General features: G+C 37.0%; 2 protein-coding genes across 3 annotated transcripts; both read left to right on the top strand.

The window, feature by feature from the left end:
- The first annotated feature begins 6,938 nt into the window (after positions 1-6,938).
- On the top strand, positions 6,939-14,383 carry LOC113231671 (retinal dehydrogenase 1-like). Of its 2 annotated transcripts, none has more exons than XM_026466122.1 (11): positions 6,939-7,023; positions 7,559-7,663; positions 9,641-9,908; positions 10,586-10,702; positions 10,964-11,151; positions 11,622-11,724; positions 12,270-12,454; positions 12,539-12,703; positions 13,006-13,163; positions 13,711-13,785; positions 14,026-14,372. In XM_026466122.1, the coding sequence occupies exons 1-11, from the start codon at positions 6,997-6,999 to the stop codon at positions 14,093-14,095; spliced, it is 1,461 nt and encodes a 486-aa protein (XP_026321907.1). In that variant the 5' UTR covers positions 6,939-6,996; the 3' UTR covers positions 14,096-14,372. The 2 variants fall into 2 exon arrangements, with proteins under 2 accessions (XP_026321907.1, XP_026321908.1); XM_026466123.1 differs by lacking the exon at positions 6,939-7,023 and adding an exon at positions 7,417-7,461 and having other exon boundaries at positions 7,540-7,663; positions 14,026-14,383.
- Positions 14,384-20,695: 6,312 nt separating this feature from the next.
- LOC113232055 lies at positions 20,696-22,422 on the top strand. The gene is made up of 2 exons (XM_026466680.1): positions 20,696-21,259; positions 21,886-22,422. The coding sequence occupies exons 1-2, from the start codon at positions 20,696-20,698 to the stop codon at positions 22,420-22,422; spliced, it is 1,101 nt and encodes a 366-aa protein (XP_026322465.1).
- The last annotated feature ends 501 nt before the right edge of the window (positions 22,423-22,923 follow it).

Below are 22,923 nucleotides of genomic sequence, written 5' to 3'. Positions count from 1 at the left end.
TGAAGCCCAAAAAATATTGCCACAGTGTTCAAAATTACCAAAAAATACTATTAATAGCTTGCCAAAATTGTATAAAGAGCGGTTACCGATCTTTAACCGAAAGTGGCAGCACCTACAAGAACTTAAGAGTGTGATCCCTAGTGATTGCCATGAATTTTATAACGCGTTACCTCACTGGCTTTTAGGACCACATTTTTTAGATTGGGTACCTTCCAACCCTAATTTCTATATTTTTATTGTATTTTTTGTTATGTGCAAAGTATTATTTTATGTTATTGGAGATATTGTTTTTTTTATAATTTTATTGCATAACTTTGTTTCGTGTTGCATACTTGTTGAGATTGGTGTTTAATGTTATATAGTTTAATGAGCACTGATTATTAAGTTCCTATAATTAACACCGCCTACATGCTAGAAACTGCCATATTTAAGAAGGCAACAGCGCCAATGTGCAATTTCTACTTAATTCATAAGGATATAACTATTTTGTGCATTTAATTATTTGTAGGATAACTAATAAATGATCCTCAAGAAACAATCGGATTTTTATTTATTGTTAATAATTAATAATTCAGTTTTTTGTGTCTCCTGCAAAGTCAAAAAAAAGGCATATTCGCGGTGTTGTAATATAAGAGACGATATGTATAATTAATAACGTAATGAACTACAGTTAATATGAAAGTAAGACGAAATACGGTGTTCTCCAATAACCTTTTTATAAAAAAAAGGACCTAAAAAGTTCGTGGGATTGTATATATATATTTGCCAAGTTTTATTGAAATCGGTTACCGGAAAGTGCGCGAAACTGGATTCATCCCCTAGTTTGCCACCCTCTAACGGTGGAATATTTTCTTCAGACTTAAATGAGATTAAATACTGAGGAACCATCTTTCCAACAGAAAAGAATCACCAAAATCGGTTCGGAATTGCCGAGTTATGGCGAAACATATAAAAAAGTCGAATTGAGAACCTTCTTCCTTTTTTGAAGTCGGTTAAAAAGTCAATGGAGTCATCATCTGTAAGTTAAAACTCGTCGAGAAAAATTTTATTAGCCCAAACACAATAGTTGCAGCTGTGAGTAGTTAAGGAGGTGGGTAGACTGCATTATTGTAATGTCATCAGGTTTTACGGGCAAGCATTCCCGGATGACGTGATACTCGCGTTCGACGGAGATGCAGCCGGAGAGGTTCAGACACGTGCCAATGCCGCACGACACTCCGCACCTTAGCATGGGCGGGGTCGAATTTGGCATGTCCAAAGAAATTAAAATGTTGGGTGTCATCATCGACCAAAAATTCACTTTTAACCAGTAGGTCGGCGGTATGTCGGAAGGCGATAGCAGTGTACCACCAACTTACGCGCGCAGCGAGAAAAAGCTGGGGGTTACACCCGGAAATAATCCGCACGATATACGTCGCGACTGTCGAGCCCATCGTCCTTTACGCCGCCAGCGTATAGGCACTAGCTGTGGACCAGCTGGGGATCCGGAAACAACTAAACGTGGTCCAACGAAATTTCGCGAGGAAGATTTGTAAAGCCTACCTCACAGTATCTCTAAACTCGGCGCTGGTTCTGGCTGGGATACTCCCCCTCGACTTGCGTGTCCGGGAAGCTGCGTGTCTCTACGAAGCTAAAAGGAGGGCTCCCCAGCCGGGGTTGGGAGACAGAGAGACGGATCGCATGACTTCGGCGTCAGAACTACCACACCCTGCAGAGCGCATTGGCTTGGAGTTTAAGTGCCTGGTAGACGAGGAACAGCTTACATTAAACAGCGGATTCGAGACTCGCATATTCACCGGCGGTAGTAAAATTGAGGGCAAGGTTGGTGCGGCACTATCAGTGTGAAATGGAGACGCAGAAACTAAAACCGTCAAATTCACGCTGCCGTCGTACAGTACCGTTTACCAGGCTGAGCTCTAGGCCATCTGTAAAGTAACGCGAATCACCACGGAACTTGGAACCCCCAGCATTGGAATATACAGCGACTCGATGGCGGCACTGCAGACACTGACTAACCCTCATTCCCTCCATCACCTAGCAGTGGGATCGCGTCAAAATCTGAAGAAAGCTATGAAACAGAATAAGCATGTAGGTCTATTCTGGATAAAAGTCCACGCAGGATTGGAGGGTAAAGAGCGGGCAGATCAGCTCGCCAAAGAGGCCGCTCTAGGGTCTAAACGAAGGCACGACTACAACCTCTGCCTGGTTTCATTGGCGTCATTTTAGACGAATGGAACCAAAGGTACCAGAATGGTGAGACGGCTGCTGTCACAAAAATGTTTTTTCCCGATGCGGTGGCGGCACATAAAACTGTTAGGAAATTGGAACTCACCAGCATAATAACCCAAGTAATGACAGGACATGGCGTGTTCTCTGAGTACTTGAATCGCTTCAAGCGCAAGGAGGACCTGTCGTGCATTTGCGAACCTGCCACACCCGAAACCGACTCCCAAATTCTGTTAGAGTGTCCGATGTTCGCCTACGAGAGATATAAAATCGAATCCAAAATGGAATCCAAGATGGTCATAGAAAATATAAGTACACTGTTACAAAGTAAATTTAAGGATATCTTATTACAATTCTATACTAATGTAGCTCATAAGGTAATTAATCGTAATAAAACTGCTTAAGAAAATGCAAATATTGTTATATTTCGTAAAACATATTGTCCTACAAAATAGTAAAAACAGAAAGTAGGAAATGTAACATATATAAAAGTAGATCATAAGAAGTCACAAAACATGTACTACATTTAAGAAAGCATTTTAATAGTGAATATGTAATTAAGTTAATGAAAGTAATAGTAAGTAAGTGAAAAAAAAGAAACAGAAATAGTATTAGGCAAGCAAGATGAACACCCACTAGATGTAAGAAATAAAAATATAAAATCACCCGAAGTGACGAAAGAGCCCTGCACTATTGTATCGGCTCCGGAGCAATTTTGAAAAGCAAATGATTAATTATTGCAGACATATATATTGCGCCAAATAACGTCTCTACTAATAGTAGAAGATCCCTAGCGAAATATACATAAAAAAAATGTCATCAGGTTTCTGTAGTACATCGAGTATATAACCAGAAATACATAGAGACGAAATGTCACTTAATTTGTTTGAAAACTATTCCGTCAAATTATTACGATGACAACTGCGTTCCGATTAGCTAGCCCGAATTCGAAACAATTGACGGGTGTCGTCAATTGTTTCACTTGAAATCGACCAGTTTAACTTGAGCTTTGCTATAATGGAAAAAAAATTAAAAATTACATATGAAATGTGATTCCGTTTGTTGTGTAATTAGATGTTTTGCTATTTTTCCCACACCACCAAATCGAACAGCCCGTCATTGTTAGATATATTATCTTTATTACAATAAATACAGAATATTTTTGGAATATACGGAGACGTACATACAAGTCAGTTATTGGCACTGTACTATTTCAGCTTTCTAATTTGTGATTTTAGCTCAAACGAGAGTTGATATTTAAAAGTGATATAAGGCCCATTTGCCTGATGAATTGCCAGGGATGGACGGCCCTTATTTCGTCTCCATTTCTGGTTATATACTCGATGCTGTAGTATAACAAATTTCACCTAAGTGAAAGTAAAATAAACATTGAGTGAGATACCTACTCTAACTGGGAAAAACTGATGATCTTCAAAAAAGTGAATAGATGATCTTCAAATACAGCTAAGAACTGTTAGGGTTTCTTAGTAAACATAGAAATGAGACTCCTATGACTGCTATAAGTTATATTATAAGAGCTTTTCAAAGTCGCAATATCGATGGTCTTTGTATCGAAAACGTTACATCGATTCGTCGTTACAGCGACAGTTTGTTAAATCAACGGTACGCGATAACGACATGGCACTATATCGAAGGTCTTTACATCGACGTGCGTTATGTCGATGGTACTGTACTTCGACGTTCGTTATGTCGATGGTACTGTACATCGACGTTACGCTACATCGATAGTACTGTATATCGATGGTACGCTACATCGGTGGTAGCTGTACACCGAGATTATTATATCGACCATACATCCATCGATGGTACACTACGTACAGTATATCAATTACATAAATACACAAAGCCTCCGAAACCAACAAATTCACATATTGTTTTAGGAAGGAGTAGGGTCAAATTTAACCAAGTTCCGGCGCAAAAGAAACATATCTTACAATTGTGCTTATAATAGGTAAGTAAATTCCGTATAATTTTTGTTTATGATATACTGATATCCACTGGCCACTACGCAGGCAATATAGACATGTTAGCCACTGGGCTAACATGTCTATATTGCGTTTGTTTTTACTCTGCTACAATAGGATTAGGTAATGTCGTATAAACAAAAGCCTACCACAGCTTTTGTTCTCTATTGTTAAAAAACTAATCTATGGAACATTGACATGGAAGTATAAAGTGACCAATCAGAGTAGGAATAATATAGTAAAATGAAGAAAATAGATATAAAAAACAATCATTACGAGTAGAAAAGTTTTTTTTGCATTATATTCTTGTACTTACTTTGTATGTAGCTTGAATGTAGTTATGGCCTGCGACATTTGCTTTTAATGGGCGGAAAACTGAAACTTAATCGTTCTAAAATCATTAATAAAACTTTTTTTAAATAATTAAACCAATACTGTAACGGGTTTCAGGGGACGTGGCATACAGTATTGGCTTAATTATTATTTTTCTATTAAAGGGTATAGAAAAATAAGACCAAAGAAAAATTCATCTTGTGTAGTTGAGACGTATAACGAAAGCATTGCAGTGACGTGATGAGTGATATAATGAATGGAAGTATAAAAGGGTTACTGACTTAAATGCACGTTAAATGCTACTGTTGTCACTTCACGTACTTATTAAACATTTTTAACGTAAAAAGGAGGAGGTTATCGATTAGGCTGTATTTTTTTGTGTATGTTTTACGCGATTACTCCGGAGTGCAACGTCCGGCATTTGTGAACATTGTTCTTTTTTGTTGGAAGGGGATACTTTAGTAGTAGTTCCATTCATATTTGAAGAAAATATTCCACCTCCATGGGTGGCAAATTAGGGGATGAATCCGGTTTGTTGGATTTCAACCACTATCCGCCAACCGATTACAATAAAATTTGGTAACACAGTGAAAGCGTATAAACAAACTTTTGAGCAAGGTTTTTTTTAATAAAACAGTTACAATTATTAACAAGTTGTAATAATATCTTTTTGAATATGGTTTTTAATCACGTCGGTGCCCCTTTAGCACTGTGGGCGCTATTTTGTAGAGGTTCAGGGCACTTTAATTCGCATTATGAACAATTTGGGAATGTAATTATTTTAAATTGTTTCTGGCCTGAGTGTTTTGCGAAATGTACAAGGTAATAATACAAGGAATTCCCAAGTATGACACCAGATGGAATATTGTTATTACATCGTGGATATACGAGTTGTGCATGCAATAATATTAAAAAATATCAACGTATTATCATCACGGACAAACTACGCTCGTACAGTTCCATCAGTTTTATCAGTATAAAGCTGTTTTTTTAAATTTATTTTATGTGAAGTAGGAGGTAAACTAGCAGACAAGCCACTTGTAGAGTAGTCATCGTGGCCCATGGACATTTGTAACATCAGATGAGAGCCTTGTCGACACGCTTTTTGAAGAACCACATATCACAGCCCAAAGGTTTTTATTTTAATTTTAAAAGTGATGGGACGAACAAGTCGTGCGCCTGGTGGTAAGCCACACGTCCATAACAGTTGCAGTGCCACTTAGAGCTTTAAATCGCGAAGCTCAGATCTTCTCAGGGTCAGGGCTCTGCCACTGCGCCCGTCACCCAGAGACATAAGTTGACAAGTCCCACGTCACTATAGTTTCATCAGCACCCTTAACCCTTCAAAGCCAAAACATAGTAATGCAGACATTAATGCTTGGCAGCAGAAATAGGTAAAATGGCAGTACTTCCCTGGATGAACTCTTTCACAAAGAGCTCTTCTACTACTAAAGTACTTCAGGAGTAATGATACTTCACAGTAGACATAGAAATAAGACTCCAGTGACTGTTATAAATTATATTATAATATGTTTTCACTATATATCCAAACAAAACGTAACCACGTCTTTTCTTGTCAAATTAATATTGAATTTTAACAACTGTATTGTACAATAATGTCCCGCAGACTTAGTTTATTCACCACTGCTAGGGATGGCTGGAAGAGATCTCTTCTAGAGATAAGCTCACCTTTGCATATGTCCTTTGTAGCTTGTAATTTTCGATGTCATTTATTTGTGCAATAAAGAATTATTATTATTCTATTTTTCTCTACGGCAACCGTCCGTCAGTGTTACGTTAATATCCTTTTTTTATTTCTTATTTCGATAATACATAATCGTTAATAAAACAAGAACAAAACTAGTTTTAAATCTCGTTTCTCTTTATACGGCTTTTCGCGACAAGTTTATTTTATAATTCACGCTAAATAAAACTTCATAAGATATTTCTAAACGTAGAACATAATATGAGCCTTCCAAATTATTTCTTTCCAATTTTTCAAATGTTTTCCAATGTTTCGGATTTTTTTCCGGAAATATGTCCACTATTTGAAATTCTTCGGAAGATTACCCAACAGTACGCGTAACATATATACATTCTAAAAACACAGTCGAATTGAGAACCTCCTACTTTTTTTTAAGTCGGTCAAAAAATATTCCATCAAATACAAAAGGATTCACAAAAATCGGTTCATATAAGCAGGTAAAATAACAAAAACACCCGTGCATGTAGGTAATAAAATTATGCTGTAGACCCTTTTTATAAATTGGTAAAAAACTTGCTTGAATTCCGGTACCTCAAAAATGTTTTCAATTGGTATATTTATATTGTCCTTATCCTTGAGCTGTTCAAGTAGTAATACATTTGTTTATTATTTATCACCACGAGTGTGTTGCGCTATCATTCTCATTCTGTGCCCGTCCACGAAAACTGAGTGTCGTGTGTTCAAAATATGGCGCCTCAAATAAAATACACTAAGGTACGATATTTAAATATCAGATACTATTTGAAGGTTAGATTCTTCGTAATTTTGTATTTCACTAAGATTATAATCAAAATAAAACTGACGCCTAACAAACTTTATTGAAAATTTGGTAATACTCATTTTTCTCTTTCTTATTTAAGCTAGTAGGCTCTTGTTGGTAGAGTAATTGGCAACCCACTCTGTTTAGCGCTCTAATTTTAAGTTACGACATCAAGTTTTTAAGTTGTCTGATCTAAATATCTCGTCTCGGTCTTTCTCTGTCTCTCTTACCTTCAATCTTCTTTTCTATAATGTTTCTAAGAAAACTGTCTTGAAGTATCTACACATTAAATGTCCAAAGATCTTTCCGTTTTGGTTCTCCATCGTCTTTTTAACTGCTTATCTTCATACTCGTTACTATAAATAATGATTATTAATGTAGCCGTCACTGATGTTAGTTGATAACATAAAACATGTTTAAGTGTATGCTCTAATAGTTGCACATATACCACAAAAAAAAACTAAATGAAGGTATTTTAATTCCAAACAGTTGTTCATCGACAATGAATGGGTGGACGCCAAGAGCGGAAAAACATTCGATACTTACTACCCTCACGATGGGTCTATCATAGCCAAAGTTGCTGAAGGCGACAAGGTAAGTTTATTGTTTATTATTATAATATATTCTGGTGTTGAACGATAACCTAATTAAATTGATAATGACAGCGCGGCCACAAGTTCAGTTTCAAAATAATAATCTCCAAGATCGAAGAGAAAACAAGGGAAGACGGTGTTGTCCATAGTGAGCAACGTTACCCCATTCTAGGTTGGGGCAAGACTTCGCAGGCTTTCCAAGCGTTATGTACTTTCTTCAACCTGCAGGTCTCATTACGATGTCTTCATTCACCGTTAGCGAGAGGTATAGCCACTAAATATTCATAATTATACTTAAGTATAAGTCACAGGTACATTCCGCCGCAGGTATTCGAACTATTGACCTCGTAATTGAGAGGTTGCTTATCAATTGTGAGGTCGAGGTCTCCCACATTATCAACAAAAAAATACTATTCTAGTTGCGGAAACCAGCCCGTTGCACCAAGTACCAAGTACTATTCTAAAAATACAAACAGTTACAATTCCATATGTTTTGCCAAAATGACCAAAATGTTTTGCCCTACCACCTATACCTATAATCAAGCTGAATAGCCTACTTTCGAAACAATCAAAATATTTCTTATTAAAAGTAAATAAGGTGTCTACTCGCATGCACTGACTGTCATCATGTAGGTACCGACAGCGGAATGATATCATGTTTTTCAATGAACGTTTATTACTCTTACTGCGCATCCTTTTGTTGGTGCCCAATTTATGGTACGTTAGACAGTGATAACAGTGCTCTAAGATAAAGGTGCTCTCCTTGAGCAAGTTCTCTATATACGACTATATTTACTTACCGATGCGGTTTGGCAGTTAACTACAAAATTGTTCGATGTATTTGTTTTTATAGGCATATCCTAAAGTAATATCGTTCGTTAGAAGTTTATGCCCGCCATCACCGACACCGTTGGTGGACAGGATTATATTTTTATGTATTCAAGTAGGTAATCCTCATATATACATTTAATACACTATACACACAATACAAAACAATGACACAATCATTTTTGACGACCTCGGAGACCCATCGGTTTGCAATGTAGGGGCTGAAAGTGGGTTGCCAAGGTGCGACACACTGTGAGACCAAAGAGAAATGAGCTTTTCTAAACTGGTTTTGATCTGCATAATCTGAGTAGTGCCCTAGAGTGAATTTCGTTGTTTCGATACTCATCACGGCGAATTTCCTGGTTAGTTATCACGCCGCCTGGCATACGCCACAGAACAATTGGTGTCGTTGTCTGGCACAGTATGTTATGTTTTTATTTTCTCACACCTTTGGCAAGTTTAAACTACTATTGTAGGAGTGGCGAAAATTAAGAGTCGGACGGGCAGCGTAACGGCTTTTATTCAAATCAGCGCAGACAGTGAAAAATATTCCTACACTAAAGACAGAGCACCTCTTATCAAATCAAATCAACACTTTCTCTTAAACTAAACAGTATTACAATTTTACAGTTATTGTTGTTACTCTTATCTTTACAATTGTTATTCTAATTACTATTATCGCTACAACATTATTATTTTTACTATATTCATCGATCAATATTAATTATTAACAATCATAAATAACGAAATTTAGTCGTCACCTATATTATTTACAAAGCAACTCCATCTAGTGGCAGGGTGATGTATTTAATTACACTGTTTAACGGCCTGCAATAGTTGTAGGGACGGTGTCGGTAGATGGGGCCACTAACACTACATTTCAGGACCGAAATCAAGTGAATGCAGTATAGTGTGTATCTACCTATGTCGAGGATGTGATGAGAACTTAATTCTTCTTCTATTTGCATACAATTTTGGACTCTTCTGTTCAGTTCAAATCAGGGCTTCACGAATCCAACTTTTTCCATCTATACATCTTTATGGATAAAAGGTGTTCCATAAAGAAATGTAACTAACTAAACGTAACGTAAATACGTTTGTAGCCAGAAGGCGAACAGTGTAAACTATAGCGTTCACAATTTGTCAACAGGCGGACATAGATCTAGCCGTGGCAGCAGCTAAGCGTGCCTTCCATCGCAACTCCGAATGGAGACTTTACGACGCTTCAAAGAGACGAGAAATCCTCACCAAGTTCGCAGACCTAGTTGCTCGAGACGCATCTTACCTCGCAGAGCTAGAGTCTTACAATAATGGAATGCTCCTGACTATGGCTAACTACATTGTAAATATGTCTGTTGGTGCTGGACAGTATTTAGCCAGCTTAGCTGATAAATATCATGGAGATACTATTCCTCTCGGTAAGAATTTACAACGTACTTGAACATCATTCAAAGTGACATTGAATAAAGTGTTCAATTCACTTAAAAAATAAATGTACAATAGCTTCGAATCCGGCCAGATCGAAGGATTTTTGTCTGAATGTTCGGTCTTTGTATTAATAATTATAACAAATTAGTGGAGTAATTTCACAAAAAATAATTTAATATCAATTTATTTTAATTAAAAATACAGTGAATAGCGACATCTCTTGCCAGGGCTGGTACCTGTAAAGATATCTAACTGGGTGATAAAATTTTCATAGATTTCTCATAGATGGCGCTACGACAAAAAAGTCGTTAAAAAAACCAAATACAAAGATACGACGCAAGCACATAGAAAATTTCGTGAGGTCCGCAGGTTCGTTCCGTGGCTTAGTTGGTATAACATCTGGCACGGTAAGCTAGAAGACGTCGGTTCGAATCCGGCCGGATCGAAGGAATTTCTTTGTATTAACAATTATAACAAACTAGTGGAGTAATTTCTCAAAAAACAATTGAATATCAATTCAATAAAAAATTTAAATGTACAATAGATTGAAATTATAAAATAATACTTATTCTCCTCGTAATATTTTAATAATGTTTTACATGGATGTGAAAAGAGCAAGCATTAGCTTGATCTGTATCTTAAAGTCAATTTAAAATTTATATTTCAGACGGTGAAGCGTTCTCTTACACTCTGAAACAACCAGTCGGTGTTTGTGGTCTTATTCTTCCGTGGAACGGCCCTATTCCAATATTTATCAACAAAGTTGTTACTGCATTGGCTGCTGGTAAAATGCCTAGAACTTCTTAATTGATTTTACATCCTGTAAACTTTACTACATCATTAATACAATCTCATGTAAAACCATGTTTAATTTAATTAATGTAAGAAGTTAATAGTAAAAATCACAAATCAGAATAGTTAAACTAATTAACCTCTGTCACCAAATTACACAATATTTACTTCCCAATAAACCCAGCCAAACCCTCAACACACCCGAAAAACCTAGGCCATCCGAAACCTCAACCAAACTTCTTTAATCTTCAAGGTTGCACCGTAGTAGTCAAGCCCGCAGAGCAGACACCACTGACAGCATTATATTTGGCTTCTTTGCTGAAGGAGGCAGGGATTCCTGCTGGAGTCGTGAATGTTGTACCGGGCTTCGGACCCGGCGCTGGCAGTTCCCTCACTCATCACTCGGATGTCGCTAAGATTTCATTCACTGGTTCTAGAGAGGTAAGATGATTATAAATATTCATTTGCGTTGGCTCAGTAATAAAAAAATAAGGCATTAATTGATTTTACTTGTTTTAGATGTCTTTTTTAATTAGCCTATTATGTCCCACAGCTGGGCAAAGATCTTTCCGCTCAACTTCCACAGACCCCAATTTGAATCAAAGTCAGGCCAGTCCATTACATATGCGTCTGAGTCATCCCGCTATCTCCTTAATCTGTCTCGTCGTCACTGGCTAGAATCTATTTATAATTAAAGAAGTGTAATAGGACCTGAAGATATAAAATTAATGTTCCTATTTGCTGACACAAAAGTTTACTTATTTTACCAAAGAACGAGAATAGAAACAAAAAAGAAATATACCTGGCAATATAATAGGCACAATCCTAAAACACTACATACAATGTAGTAGATATTAAATATTTGCGATGTCCCCGGATGAGTGAAATAATATGTAATTGGTCACAATCAGGTTGGCATGTTAATCCAGCAAGCAGCAGGGGTGAACAACTTGAAGCGGGTCACACTGGAGCTCGGTGGAAAGAGCCCCCTCGTCATTATGAACGATGCAGACTGTGAGTAACAATGAAAGTTTTGTTAATACAAAATCTGTCTTGGACGACCCATAGGGTCGTATTCCAGAAGTCTACTATTGAGTAGACTCAAGATAGACAGACAAGACAAGACAAGATTAGATATTGATAGACTCAAGTCCTGACTTGAGCATTGGCTCTAGTCAGGACTTGAGTATGATTTCAAGCACTGCAAATACGACCCTAATGGCAAGGACTTGAGTATGATTTCTAGTGCTTTAAAAGAGTCGTATTCTAGAACTCTACTCAATGCTCAAGTCAGGATTTGAGTATGGTATAAAGCACTCGAAATCATACTCAAGTCCCTGCCATTAGGGTCGTATTTCCAATGCTTGTATTTCCTGACTTGAGCATTGAGTAGAGTTCTGGAATACGACCCTTAAAGTCATAAGTACGTTTCGACATTCAAATCTATAGGTATGCTTGGAGTCCTCTATATGATATATAAATAAGTTTATCGGAAATGTGTGTTGTGTGTGAGTTTGTACCTTTGGTAAAATTAAGCAGCTTTTATTCTACTTCTACAGTGGATATTGCAGTACCAACTGCAGCTGCTGCAATTTTTAATCTATCCGGGCAAGTGTGTGTTGCTGCATCCAGATTATACGTACAAGCAGATATTTATGACGAGTTCGTAAAGAGAGCTGTCGAGCACGCGAAAAAAATTAATGTTGGAGATCCTACTAAGTCCGATACCACTCAGGGACCACAGGTATTGAGATTTAAAGATTTTAATGTAAATTGAAATGTTGGCAATTGTTCCGACAAACCTTCAGAAATATTAATACCTTTTCAGACGGATGAAGCAACTCTCAATAAAATTCTGGAATACATTGCTTTGGGCAAAAAAGAAGGCGCTAAGCTAATGACTGGTGGCAACCGCATCGGCAAAACTGGTTATTACGTCGAGCCAACAGTCTTCGCAGATGTCAAAGATGACATGACCATTGCAAGGGAAGAGGTAGAATACAAGACTTTTGCTATTTATTCTTGAAGTTAAACTCTTCATCAGTTAATTTTGTATAGTCACGGGAACTTTGCTGTCAGATACATTAGACTTAAGCAATTTTCGTAAGAAAATTTTATTTTTGGAACCGAAAAAAATACTAAATCCCAGAACTTAGGTACTTAATATTTACTTACCGAATTACAGAGGGTATATCATAATATGTTTTTAAAATGATAGAATATTTGCAGTATTTTTAGTAAGGTTTAAACCGATCTTCTTATGGGTGTTATTGTAATTTAATATCTTTATTTCAGATCTTTGGTCCCGTCCAAAGCATTCTGAAGTTTAACACCCTGGAAGAAGTGATCGATCGTGCCAACAATACGAATTATGGATTGGCAGCCGGTATCTTCACCAAGAACGTGAACAATGCGTTACAGTATGCCAAACATGTCGAGGCTGGCAACGTATGGTAAGTTGTTTTTGTGAAGAAATAGTAAATAGTAGCCACAGATGACTGTCGTATCGTGGACATTTATTTTAATCGTTGCACGACTGTCGTGTGTAGCTGTTCCCACTAGATCGTGACGACAATTAATTGGTTCACGGCAACCGTCTTGTCGTTTGCACGACAGAATCTTTTCAAGCTGCGATTATCTGTCGTCACATTTTTATCGCGACGTTTTATTAATCATCTAACGACTGCCGTTCTAGTTCTTCCCATTGTCTTGCACAGTCTGTCGTCGTAACGTCAAAAAAGTCGTGAACGACAGTTAATCGTGTTGTTCTATGTGTGAACAATTTCATTTAAATATACAAGCCACGACACTTTAAACTGCACTACAATCTGTCGTCACGACATAATGGGAACGCGTCGTTACAGTGGAACCATAGTAGAACTATCTTGTTTGGGTTATCTAAATTGGTCTCAACGAGTTATTAGCTAAATAAGCAATCTTTATTGACGTTTTAATTTGACAAGATTTATTCACCTACATAAAATTTCAATATCTTTACAGGATCAATGGCTACTTGATTATTGGGCCTCAGGCACCTTTTGGTGGTTTCAAAGATTCTGGACTTGGACGTGAAAAGTAAGTTTTACACTTTTACACCACGATTACTTACTAAGATAGCTTGTAAAAAACCTTTCTATAACCCATTAAGTCTACTAATGTAGAGTGGAAACGAACTGTTTGGGTTTATGCAATCTATATTTCGTTATTTGGAAACATAGGGTACTGTGTTTGGTTCCTGAAATATAACTCTTCCCCACTCCATTTAAGCTTCAATTCGAGTCTACTTTTATAACACTTGACATTTTTCTTTTGCAGTGGTAAAGACTGCATCGAAGAATACCTGGAAGTGAAAACTGTATCGATCGCACTGCCTAAGAAATTTTAAATGTTAAAAATGTTACAATGAAATGTAATTTTTGAGCTGCACTTTGTATAATGATATTGTTTCTTGTTGTTGAGTACTTGTAGCACAGAGTTTTATATCTTAATACCAAGTATTTATAATTTCTTACGTTATCGTAATAAATAAATAACTTACACTATCATCTTGAGAACAGAAGAAGTAATTAATTTTAACGGGACAGGACTTTGACCTGTTCATACCGTAAGTGGCATAGTGTTGAATTTATTCCTAACAGACGCTGTCACATTAGACGCTTATAGAAGCACTATAGCGCAGCAGTCGCGCGTACGTTTTATCACTAATTAATTGTGACTGCCAGTAAAAGTGACGCGTGAGCATCGAGACATCGACAGTCGCGTTGCCATCATTGCCCCTCGGCGATACTGGTGTTCACACAGTGGCAAAGACCCAGTGTTAGAGATGGGTAATAAAGCTTTCTCTGAGTATCAAAATGAAATTATATATCGATATTCAATATCGGTTTTCGAAATTATATATTTTCTGAAACTATCGCATTCGTTATGCCAAAAGATAACGCAGGTTAGTACAATTCAAGTACTTGAAAGATGCTGAACTCTATCGATGGTTTTAATATCTAGTAGGACAAAAACAATTCCATTGGTTGTATTACCATAAACTGTATAATCTCGCCGGTCATCTAATCGGTGGATATGTATTGGTTCTGGAAGCAAATCATTGATTAAAAGACTCGGTTGTTCTACGATCATTATGAGCTGGCTTGAAATAATAATGGGTCATGGGAGAGGCGAGAGTCATAGTAGCAGTAGAGCTCCTTGTGAAAGAGTTTTTTTTTAATTCCATGCCTGTACTGTATCAGAGACGCAATGTAATTGGCCTACGTTTTGTCTTTGACAGTATGTATAGTGTTGGTGAATTACATGCGAGTGTATTGGGAGTATGTGTGAGAGAAGCGTTTACTGAGAATAGTACAATACTTAGTACCACTTAACACAAAATTTTATTATTTTTTTATTTTCTTTGTGTCTTTCTTTTTTTCTCTTCCTCTTTTTGAGTATCTGTGAGAGGAGAGTTTACAAGAATAGTTATTTGTACTATATATTATTTGTACTAATACTCATTTTTATTTATGTTGTTATAAGTAACTTTTTCTTCCTTTTCTTTCACCCCCTGCCTTTCTTTTTTCCCCCTACTTTTTCTCCTTCCTTTTTTCCTTTTTTGTTATTTTTTTTAGTTCTTCCAGGGAAGTACTGCCACCTTATTTATTTCAGCTGCCAAGAAGTAACGTGAGCATTACTGCGTTTCGATTTCGAAGGGTGCTGTTGAAATTACGGGCACATGACTTGTCTACTTATGTCTCAGAGTGGCGGGCACAGTGGCAGTGCCCCTAAAATCTTTGCGATTAAAAGCTCTGAGTGACACTGCAACTGTTATGTCGCTACACTACTACGTTATACTACTAGGTGCTCGACTTGTTCGCCATCATTGGTATTTAAAAAAAAGTCTAAAATAGATAAATAATAATAAAAATAATAATAATGCATTGGTTTTTGTAATCCATATAGCGAAACGGGGTACTCCGTGGTATCATATTCGAATATTTAATTTTACGGTAAACGCTGTTACTGTCCATTGAAAAGTTATGACGTAGTGATAATTTTGCATAAAATTGTAATGGTGCAACGGTTGCAACGTCTTTAGAACTTGATTTTCGTGGAATTATGTTTACTAATAAATTTAAAATCTTTATAATTGGAGCTTACGACATGGATATCAAGAAAAAAAATTTAAGAACTGAAAATGAGCCACCAGAAATATTTTTGTTTGAACGTGTTTAAAAGTAGCCGAGGGAAACAAAGTAAGACGACTGTATAATACTCTTGTGAAGTGTCTGGTTTTTTCATAATAATCACGGGGTACCTACATCACGCGGGGTCGTTATGTATGTACTCAACTGTGGAATAATATCATATTTTTCAATAAACTTTTATCCCATAAATGCGCGTGTTATTGATGATAATACATCTCTTTGCTCACCTGAACATAATTCTCTACATTATCATCATCTTCACAATAGTGTAATTCTCTTCGCTTCGTCTGTAATATGTTTATTCACAGATGTGGTGGATGGTTTTGTTAGGAAGTTAATTACAGCATGTCAAACGAGCGACCTACTTTTCACTAGCATGGGTGAATATATAAAAATCACATTCATCAAAGAACACTGCACTTCACCAGGGTACATGTGTTTAGGGGGGTTGTGTTCCACTTCAGAGTTCCAGGACATTGGAGTAAAGAAATACGATTATCGAAGGTAAATTTTAGTATCCAATTTTTGTCTATTTTAGGGACAGTTTTGGATTTTTTTTTAATTTTTTTTATTATATTTGTATATAAGTGCGCATTTGACCTCCTTTTCACCTAATGGAAAATGACGATGAAGTCGACGATGGAGCATCCACATCTAAATAATGCCTATGCTATTGCGTTTAGGGAACAAGTCTGCGGGCAGGGAATTCCACTCCATAACCGTTCGTCATATAAATACCACACCATAGGAGTGGAACCTCCGATGGAAAGCGTTACATTTGCATTAAGACCGTTAAGTTGCATCGATGCAACTGCCTATAAATCGCAAGTGTCGCGATGCAACTGCGTGTTTCACGAACGCGCGTTTATATCGCTGTCAAAATCACCATGTGTAACCCTTTTACATCTTTAGTATCTTTTTTATATTTATACCAAAAACTTTAATACACATGCATGAGTGAAGACAGTACTTTCTATAAAATTAAGCCGAATCGTATATTGTTGTTTCCCCAGTGGACATTGCAGTACCAACCGCAGCTGGTGGAATCTTTACCTAATCAGGACAAATGTTTGTTGCTGCATCCAGACTATACGTACAAGCAGATATTTATAACGAGTTCGTAAAAAGAGCCGTCAAGCACGCGAAGAAGGTTAAGGTTGGAGATACCTCTAAACCAGATACCACACAGGGACCACAGGTATTTAGATTTAAAGATTTTTTGATATTTTATTAGACGATCGTCAAAACCCTCAGAAATGTTTAATCTCTTTCAGACGGGTGAAGCCACAATGAATAAAATCCTGGAATACATTGCTTTGTCAAAAAACGTGGCTCTAAGCTAATGACTGGTGGCAACCGCATCGGCAATACTGGTTATTACGTCGAGCCAACAGTCTTCGCAGATGTCAAGGATGATATGACCATTGCGAGAGAAGAACCTAGAACCAGGTACCTAGAACACAACAAAACTCCTTTTTTTTTTAAATTTATTAAGGCTTTGGCAAAGCCATCAGCCTAAACATGAAGTTTAATTGTTTCTGTACATATGGCCGCCACAAAGAGGACAGACAATTTGAGGCGGCGTGCTTCGATTGACTCGGGATTTCTTAGAACGGGCCGATACGGGTATTTTAGTTCGAGATTCGTATAATTTCGCGATTTAATCTTCGATTAAGGTAAAATAGCACTATCGCATTCCACTTTAAACTAGATTTCACAAAATAATTGAAAGTCAAAATAAAAACGACACTTTTCCCTCCAAAATGCCCAGAGCGAATCACCAACAAAACTCCTTCAATATCAGATCCAAGTAGATATATTTGTATAGTCAACTGAACTTTGCTGTCGGTTACATTGGACCTAATGAACTTCAATAACTTTCGTGAGATAAACATGTCTAGAGTTTGGTGCCGAAAAAATTACCAATCTACACTTATTTAATATCTATGTGTTTTATTTTACTGGTATATTTGCGGTAGATTATTCTCTATGTTTGTAATAACATGGGACATCTCCTTAGAGGATGGAAAAAATAAAGGAAATAGTCTAAGGACATCTCACCCTAGAGAATGGAAATCTCACACTCTTTTTTTTAAATTCCATGTTGGTACTGTATCAAAGACTCTATGCTATTGGCCTACATTTTGTCTTTGACAGTATTGAATTGTGAGTGTCTTGGGAGTAGGTACGTGTGAGAGAAGTGGTTACTGACAATACTAAAATATTTATTACTTCTACACATTGACTTACAAATAAATGGACGACGGGTCTAATACAAAAACCACGAAAAAAATGTCCCAAGTCAACCTATTCGAAATTTAAATTGTAATGTCATCGCAGTATCGCGCTGTCAGTAGAACAAATGAAGACTAAAGCGGAGTGTAGCGCTCTGTATACGATTTTAGCGCCTTACAAGTGCGGACACTTTTTAGCGCGGACCCGACGTCCATATAATTGTAAGTCAATGCTTCTACATATATTAAATTGTATTGTTATTTTTTCTTTGGGAGAATGTGTGAGAGAAGTGTTTACGGAGAATGGTTGTACGGTTACGGAGAATACTTGTACTTAATACTATATACTTTTTCATTATTTCTTTTTTTTTATTATTATTTTTTTCTTATCATTATCAGCTAATTATCATGAAAATTATCAGATAAATATTATGAGTAATTATCAAAGAAAATAAATTACTTGATAATTTCGAATTGTGCTATTTTGCTTTTGCAGGGCACTTCCTTACACACAAAAATTTTGACAAATCTGATAATTTCGAATTGTTTACAACTGTTTTGTGATAGGATAGTTAGTATGTAATCTTTACAGGTTTTATTTTTTTAGCTGCGTGAGTTGAGGTTCTCTTCTTTTCAATGCTTTGTCATCAATGATTACAGGGTCAATGGCTACGTGATTTTGGGACCGCAGGCACCGTTCGGTGGTTTCAAAGATTCTGAAATTGGACGTGAAAAGTAAGTTTCACTTACACGATTGGCAGACTATTACTCAGTTAGTCAGCATGTAAAAATTCTTGGGGTTAAGACGTTGACATTGAAGAATTATGTCTCATAACTATAAGATATGATGGGTATCTATAAAGTTTATCAAACAATGCGGAATTTGTAAGCAACCAATAGTATTTCGCTGTTATTTCTTGTTGATCTTTCTTCTTCTGATTCTTTCTAGGCAAAACTAAAACACATCTCTTCTCTACTCCGCTTTGTATATTATATTTGTTGGATAATGGACCTTAAGTAGGTTTCAAGTTTTTGCGATCTTTTTTGACAGTGGTAAAGACGGATTTGAAGAATACTTGGAAGTGAAAACTGTAGCAATCTCACTGCTGAAGAAGTTCTAAGGGTGAATCTCAAATTTGTTTTGTTCTATTGTGTTTTCTTTTATATCGTCGGTGTTTAGTAGACAGGGCGATGCTTCTCTGAAAAGTTAAAAAGAAAAAAGAGTTAAAATTAAATTTTGGTTTTAATTACGCTTAAGTTTTAAAATTGAATTTAAAACAAGACGTAAATATTTTAAAACAGTTGTGAAAATAAAATATGCTCCCTTGAATTATTTTTCGCAATGGCGCTTAGGCTCCTTTTTACAAAACACCGACGATATAACTAATTAATGTTGTTTCTGACTATAAAACTGCTTTAACTTCACATTAGTCGTTGTAACTAAACATTTGCATGCTATTAAACATTTGCGAAACAAGTTTGTACTGGCACTTTATTTCTGTCACATCTTCTGATAAACAATGTTTTAAATGAATAAACGAATTGTTCTTATTTTTATTATTATATTTATATATTCATTCTTGTAATAATGATAAATAACTATAAAACAATACTTTTGCAAAACTTTACAAGTTATTATTTCGGAGATATTGATTGCTATTAATTTTTGTGCAGGCGTTTAGAAATTCGTAGTTTAATCAATAAAAAAAGGTTCTCAAAAGCTATTATTCTACAGTAGTTAAATATATTGTAGAGGATTGTTGTAAAGTTAAGTTGCAATATCTAAGCCACACATCAACAGTCAACGGTGTATGTTTCGCTACGCTAGAAATAAACAATCACATTTACAAGCAACGTCCTTTTCTCGTTATTGACGACCAATGCGCGGACGTCATTATTGGTCACGGCATACTAAGGAACCATTCAAAGCTCGAATTCCAATTCGGAGGATCTAGACAGCCCTTGCATATTTGCGTGATGGAAGCTTCCGTACCACCAGCTTCTATTTTCACTAACTTATCTGCAGATATTACTCCTATTGCTATCAAGTCCAGGCGCCATAACAATGACGATGAAGAATTTATTCAAACAGAAATATCGAAGCTTTCAAATGATGGAATTATCGAACAGAGTGTATCTCCGTGACACGCCCAGGTACTTGTTGCTGGTGGAGGAGCCCATCGAAAGAGAATGGTCATCGACTACTCCAGAACAATCAATAAGTTTACATATCTAGATGCATATCCATTACCTAATATTGAGTCGATAGTCTCGAAAGTGGCTAAATACAATCATTTTAGCCAGATCGATTTAAAGAGCGCTTACCATCAGATCCCTATCCTAGATCGAGAAAAAAAATACACAGCATTTGAAGCCTGTGGTAAGCTGTGACAATTCAAACGTATTCCCTTTGGTGTCACTAACGGAGTCGCCGCCTTCCAACGTTCTCTTGAACATATTATCGAAAAAGAACAGTTACGTGGGACCTTCTCTTATCTCGATGACGTTACCGTTTGCGGTAAAAATAAGGAAGAACACGACGAGAATTTAAAGAAATTCATGTCTGCTGCAAAAAAGTACAAGCTCACATTATACGAACAAAAGTGTAATTTCAGCAAAAATTCTATTAGCCTACTAGGATACGCGGTCAAGAATAATGTTATCGAGCCTGATAAGGACCGCCTTGATCCGCTTATAAAACTACCGTTACCGCGTAACACTGCTGAACTCAAGAGAGCCCTTGGGCTATTTGCTCATTACGCCAAATGGGTCCACAATTTTTCTGCGAAAATTCAACCGTTAATCAACAACAGCCAGTTCCCTTTAAACGAAAACGGCCAGCGTAGTTTTAAACTTCTGAAATCAGAAATCGAGAAGGCAGCATTGGTTGCTATTGACGACAAAGAAACCTTGACGGTAGAGACTGACGCTTCTGAATTCGCTGTAGCTGCAACATTATCTCAAAAGGGTCGCCCAGTTGCATTCTTTTCAAGAACTTTGTCAGACAGCGAACGTAAACACGCTGCCGTAGAAAAAGAAGCATGTGCAATCGTCGAAAGCATTAGAAAATGGCGTCATTACCTCATTCACAGACATTTTCTCCTCATCACTGATCAGAAATCCGTAAGTTTTATTTTTAATCAGAACCATGCGAGCAAAATTAAAAACGATAAAATTGAAAGGTGGAGGCTGGAACTGTCGTGTTACAAGTACGATATTGTTTACAGACCAAGAAATCAGAATACTGCTGCCGACGCTCTATCTCGAGTTTCTGCGTTTATGAGTAACAGTAAATTGTACGAGCTTCACGACGTTCTTTCTCATCCTGGGATTACTAGAATGTATCATTGCATTAAGTTGAAGAATCTCCCTTACTCTATAAATGATATTAAACAGATGACTGCTTCTTGTCGCGTATGTGCGGAAATCAAACCACGCTTTGCTAAAGCAAAAGGGACTCTAATTAAAGCCTTATCGCCATTCGAGAGGCTAAACATAGATTTTAAAGTGCCAATAACAAATATATACTTACGATAATCGATGAATACTCGCGATATCCATTCGCGTATGCATTCCCAGACACATCTTCTGCAACTGTAATTAAGTGTCTAAGGGATATTTATTATGAATATAGTCAGCCTTTATATATACACAGCGACAGAGGATCATCATTTATGTCGGAAGAGATTCAAACATTTCTCAAAAATTGCAATATCGCTACGTCTCGTACAACACCTTACAATCCTCAGGGCAACGGGCAAGTAGAAAAATTTAACGGAACTCTCTGGCGGACTATACCACTGTCTCTGAGATCTAAAATCCTACCCATAGAGAACTGGGAACAATCCCTGAAACCTTCACTCCACTGCGTGCGGTCACTTCTATGCACTTCGATAAATGCAACGCCACACGAAAAGCTTTTTAATTTCCCGCGAAGAACACCGGTTGGTGAATCGCTTCCAACCTGGCTTGTTCCGGGACCCATTCTATTGAAGAAATTTATTCGGTCGAAAAATGACCCTTACGTCGAAGAAGTTGAGCTGCTCCACAGTAATCCAAGCTACTCCTATGTACGTCGGCGTAATGGCCAAGAATCTACAGTGTCCAACAGACACTTAGCGCCGCTTCTTATATCTGAAGAAGATTCACTCTCTGATAGTACGAAGAAGACGTCTATGGAACTCTCCTGCAAGACGTTCGGCCTCCGGATGCTCTTCGGAGATCTACGAGGTCTAGGAGAATTCCACGACGCCTCAATGACTACATACTCGGCGAAGAAACCATAGAGGGGGAGAATGACATATAATCTCCTTTGTGCTTCCTAAATTATCAGTATATGTTGTCTGTGATCGTTGAAGTGTATCTGTCATACAAATATTTTTAAATGTATCTATTGTACGTGTGCTCGTTTCTAGTTAATTAAATTGATACATGGAAACGAAATACCAATAGAAACTTGGCTTAGAGACGCCAGATTAATAGTATGCTTATACGGACGTTGCTGTAACTTCATCATCCGAGCTATGCTTCTATCAATAAAGCTCACTGAACTTCCTGTGTCAATTAACGCATCGACACAGGTGTTATTAATAGTAATTGCTATTGTGGCTTTTTCTAGGCTTGACGGAGATGCCGCAGAGTATAAAGTGTTGACTGTTTCGTGAGAACATGGACACGGTGAGAACTCGACTGGAGCGACGGGCTTGGGATGGCGTTACTTGTAGAAGGATTGCCACGGGAACGACAGACAGAAGCGAAGTGACCCTTCTTAGTACACATTTGACAGT

Source organism: Hyposmocoma kahamanoa, unplaced genomic scaffold, assembly GCF_003589595.1.
Source record: "Hyposmocoma kahamanoa isolate Upper Pololo Valley unplaced genomic scaffold, ASM358959v1 66, whole genome shotgun sequence".
Lineage (NCBI taxonomy): Eukaryota > Metazoa > Arthropoda > Insecta > Lepidoptera > Cosmopterigidae > Hyposmocoma > Hyposmocoma kahamanoa.
This window is presented reverse-complemented; position numbering and strand designations above follow the sequence as displayed.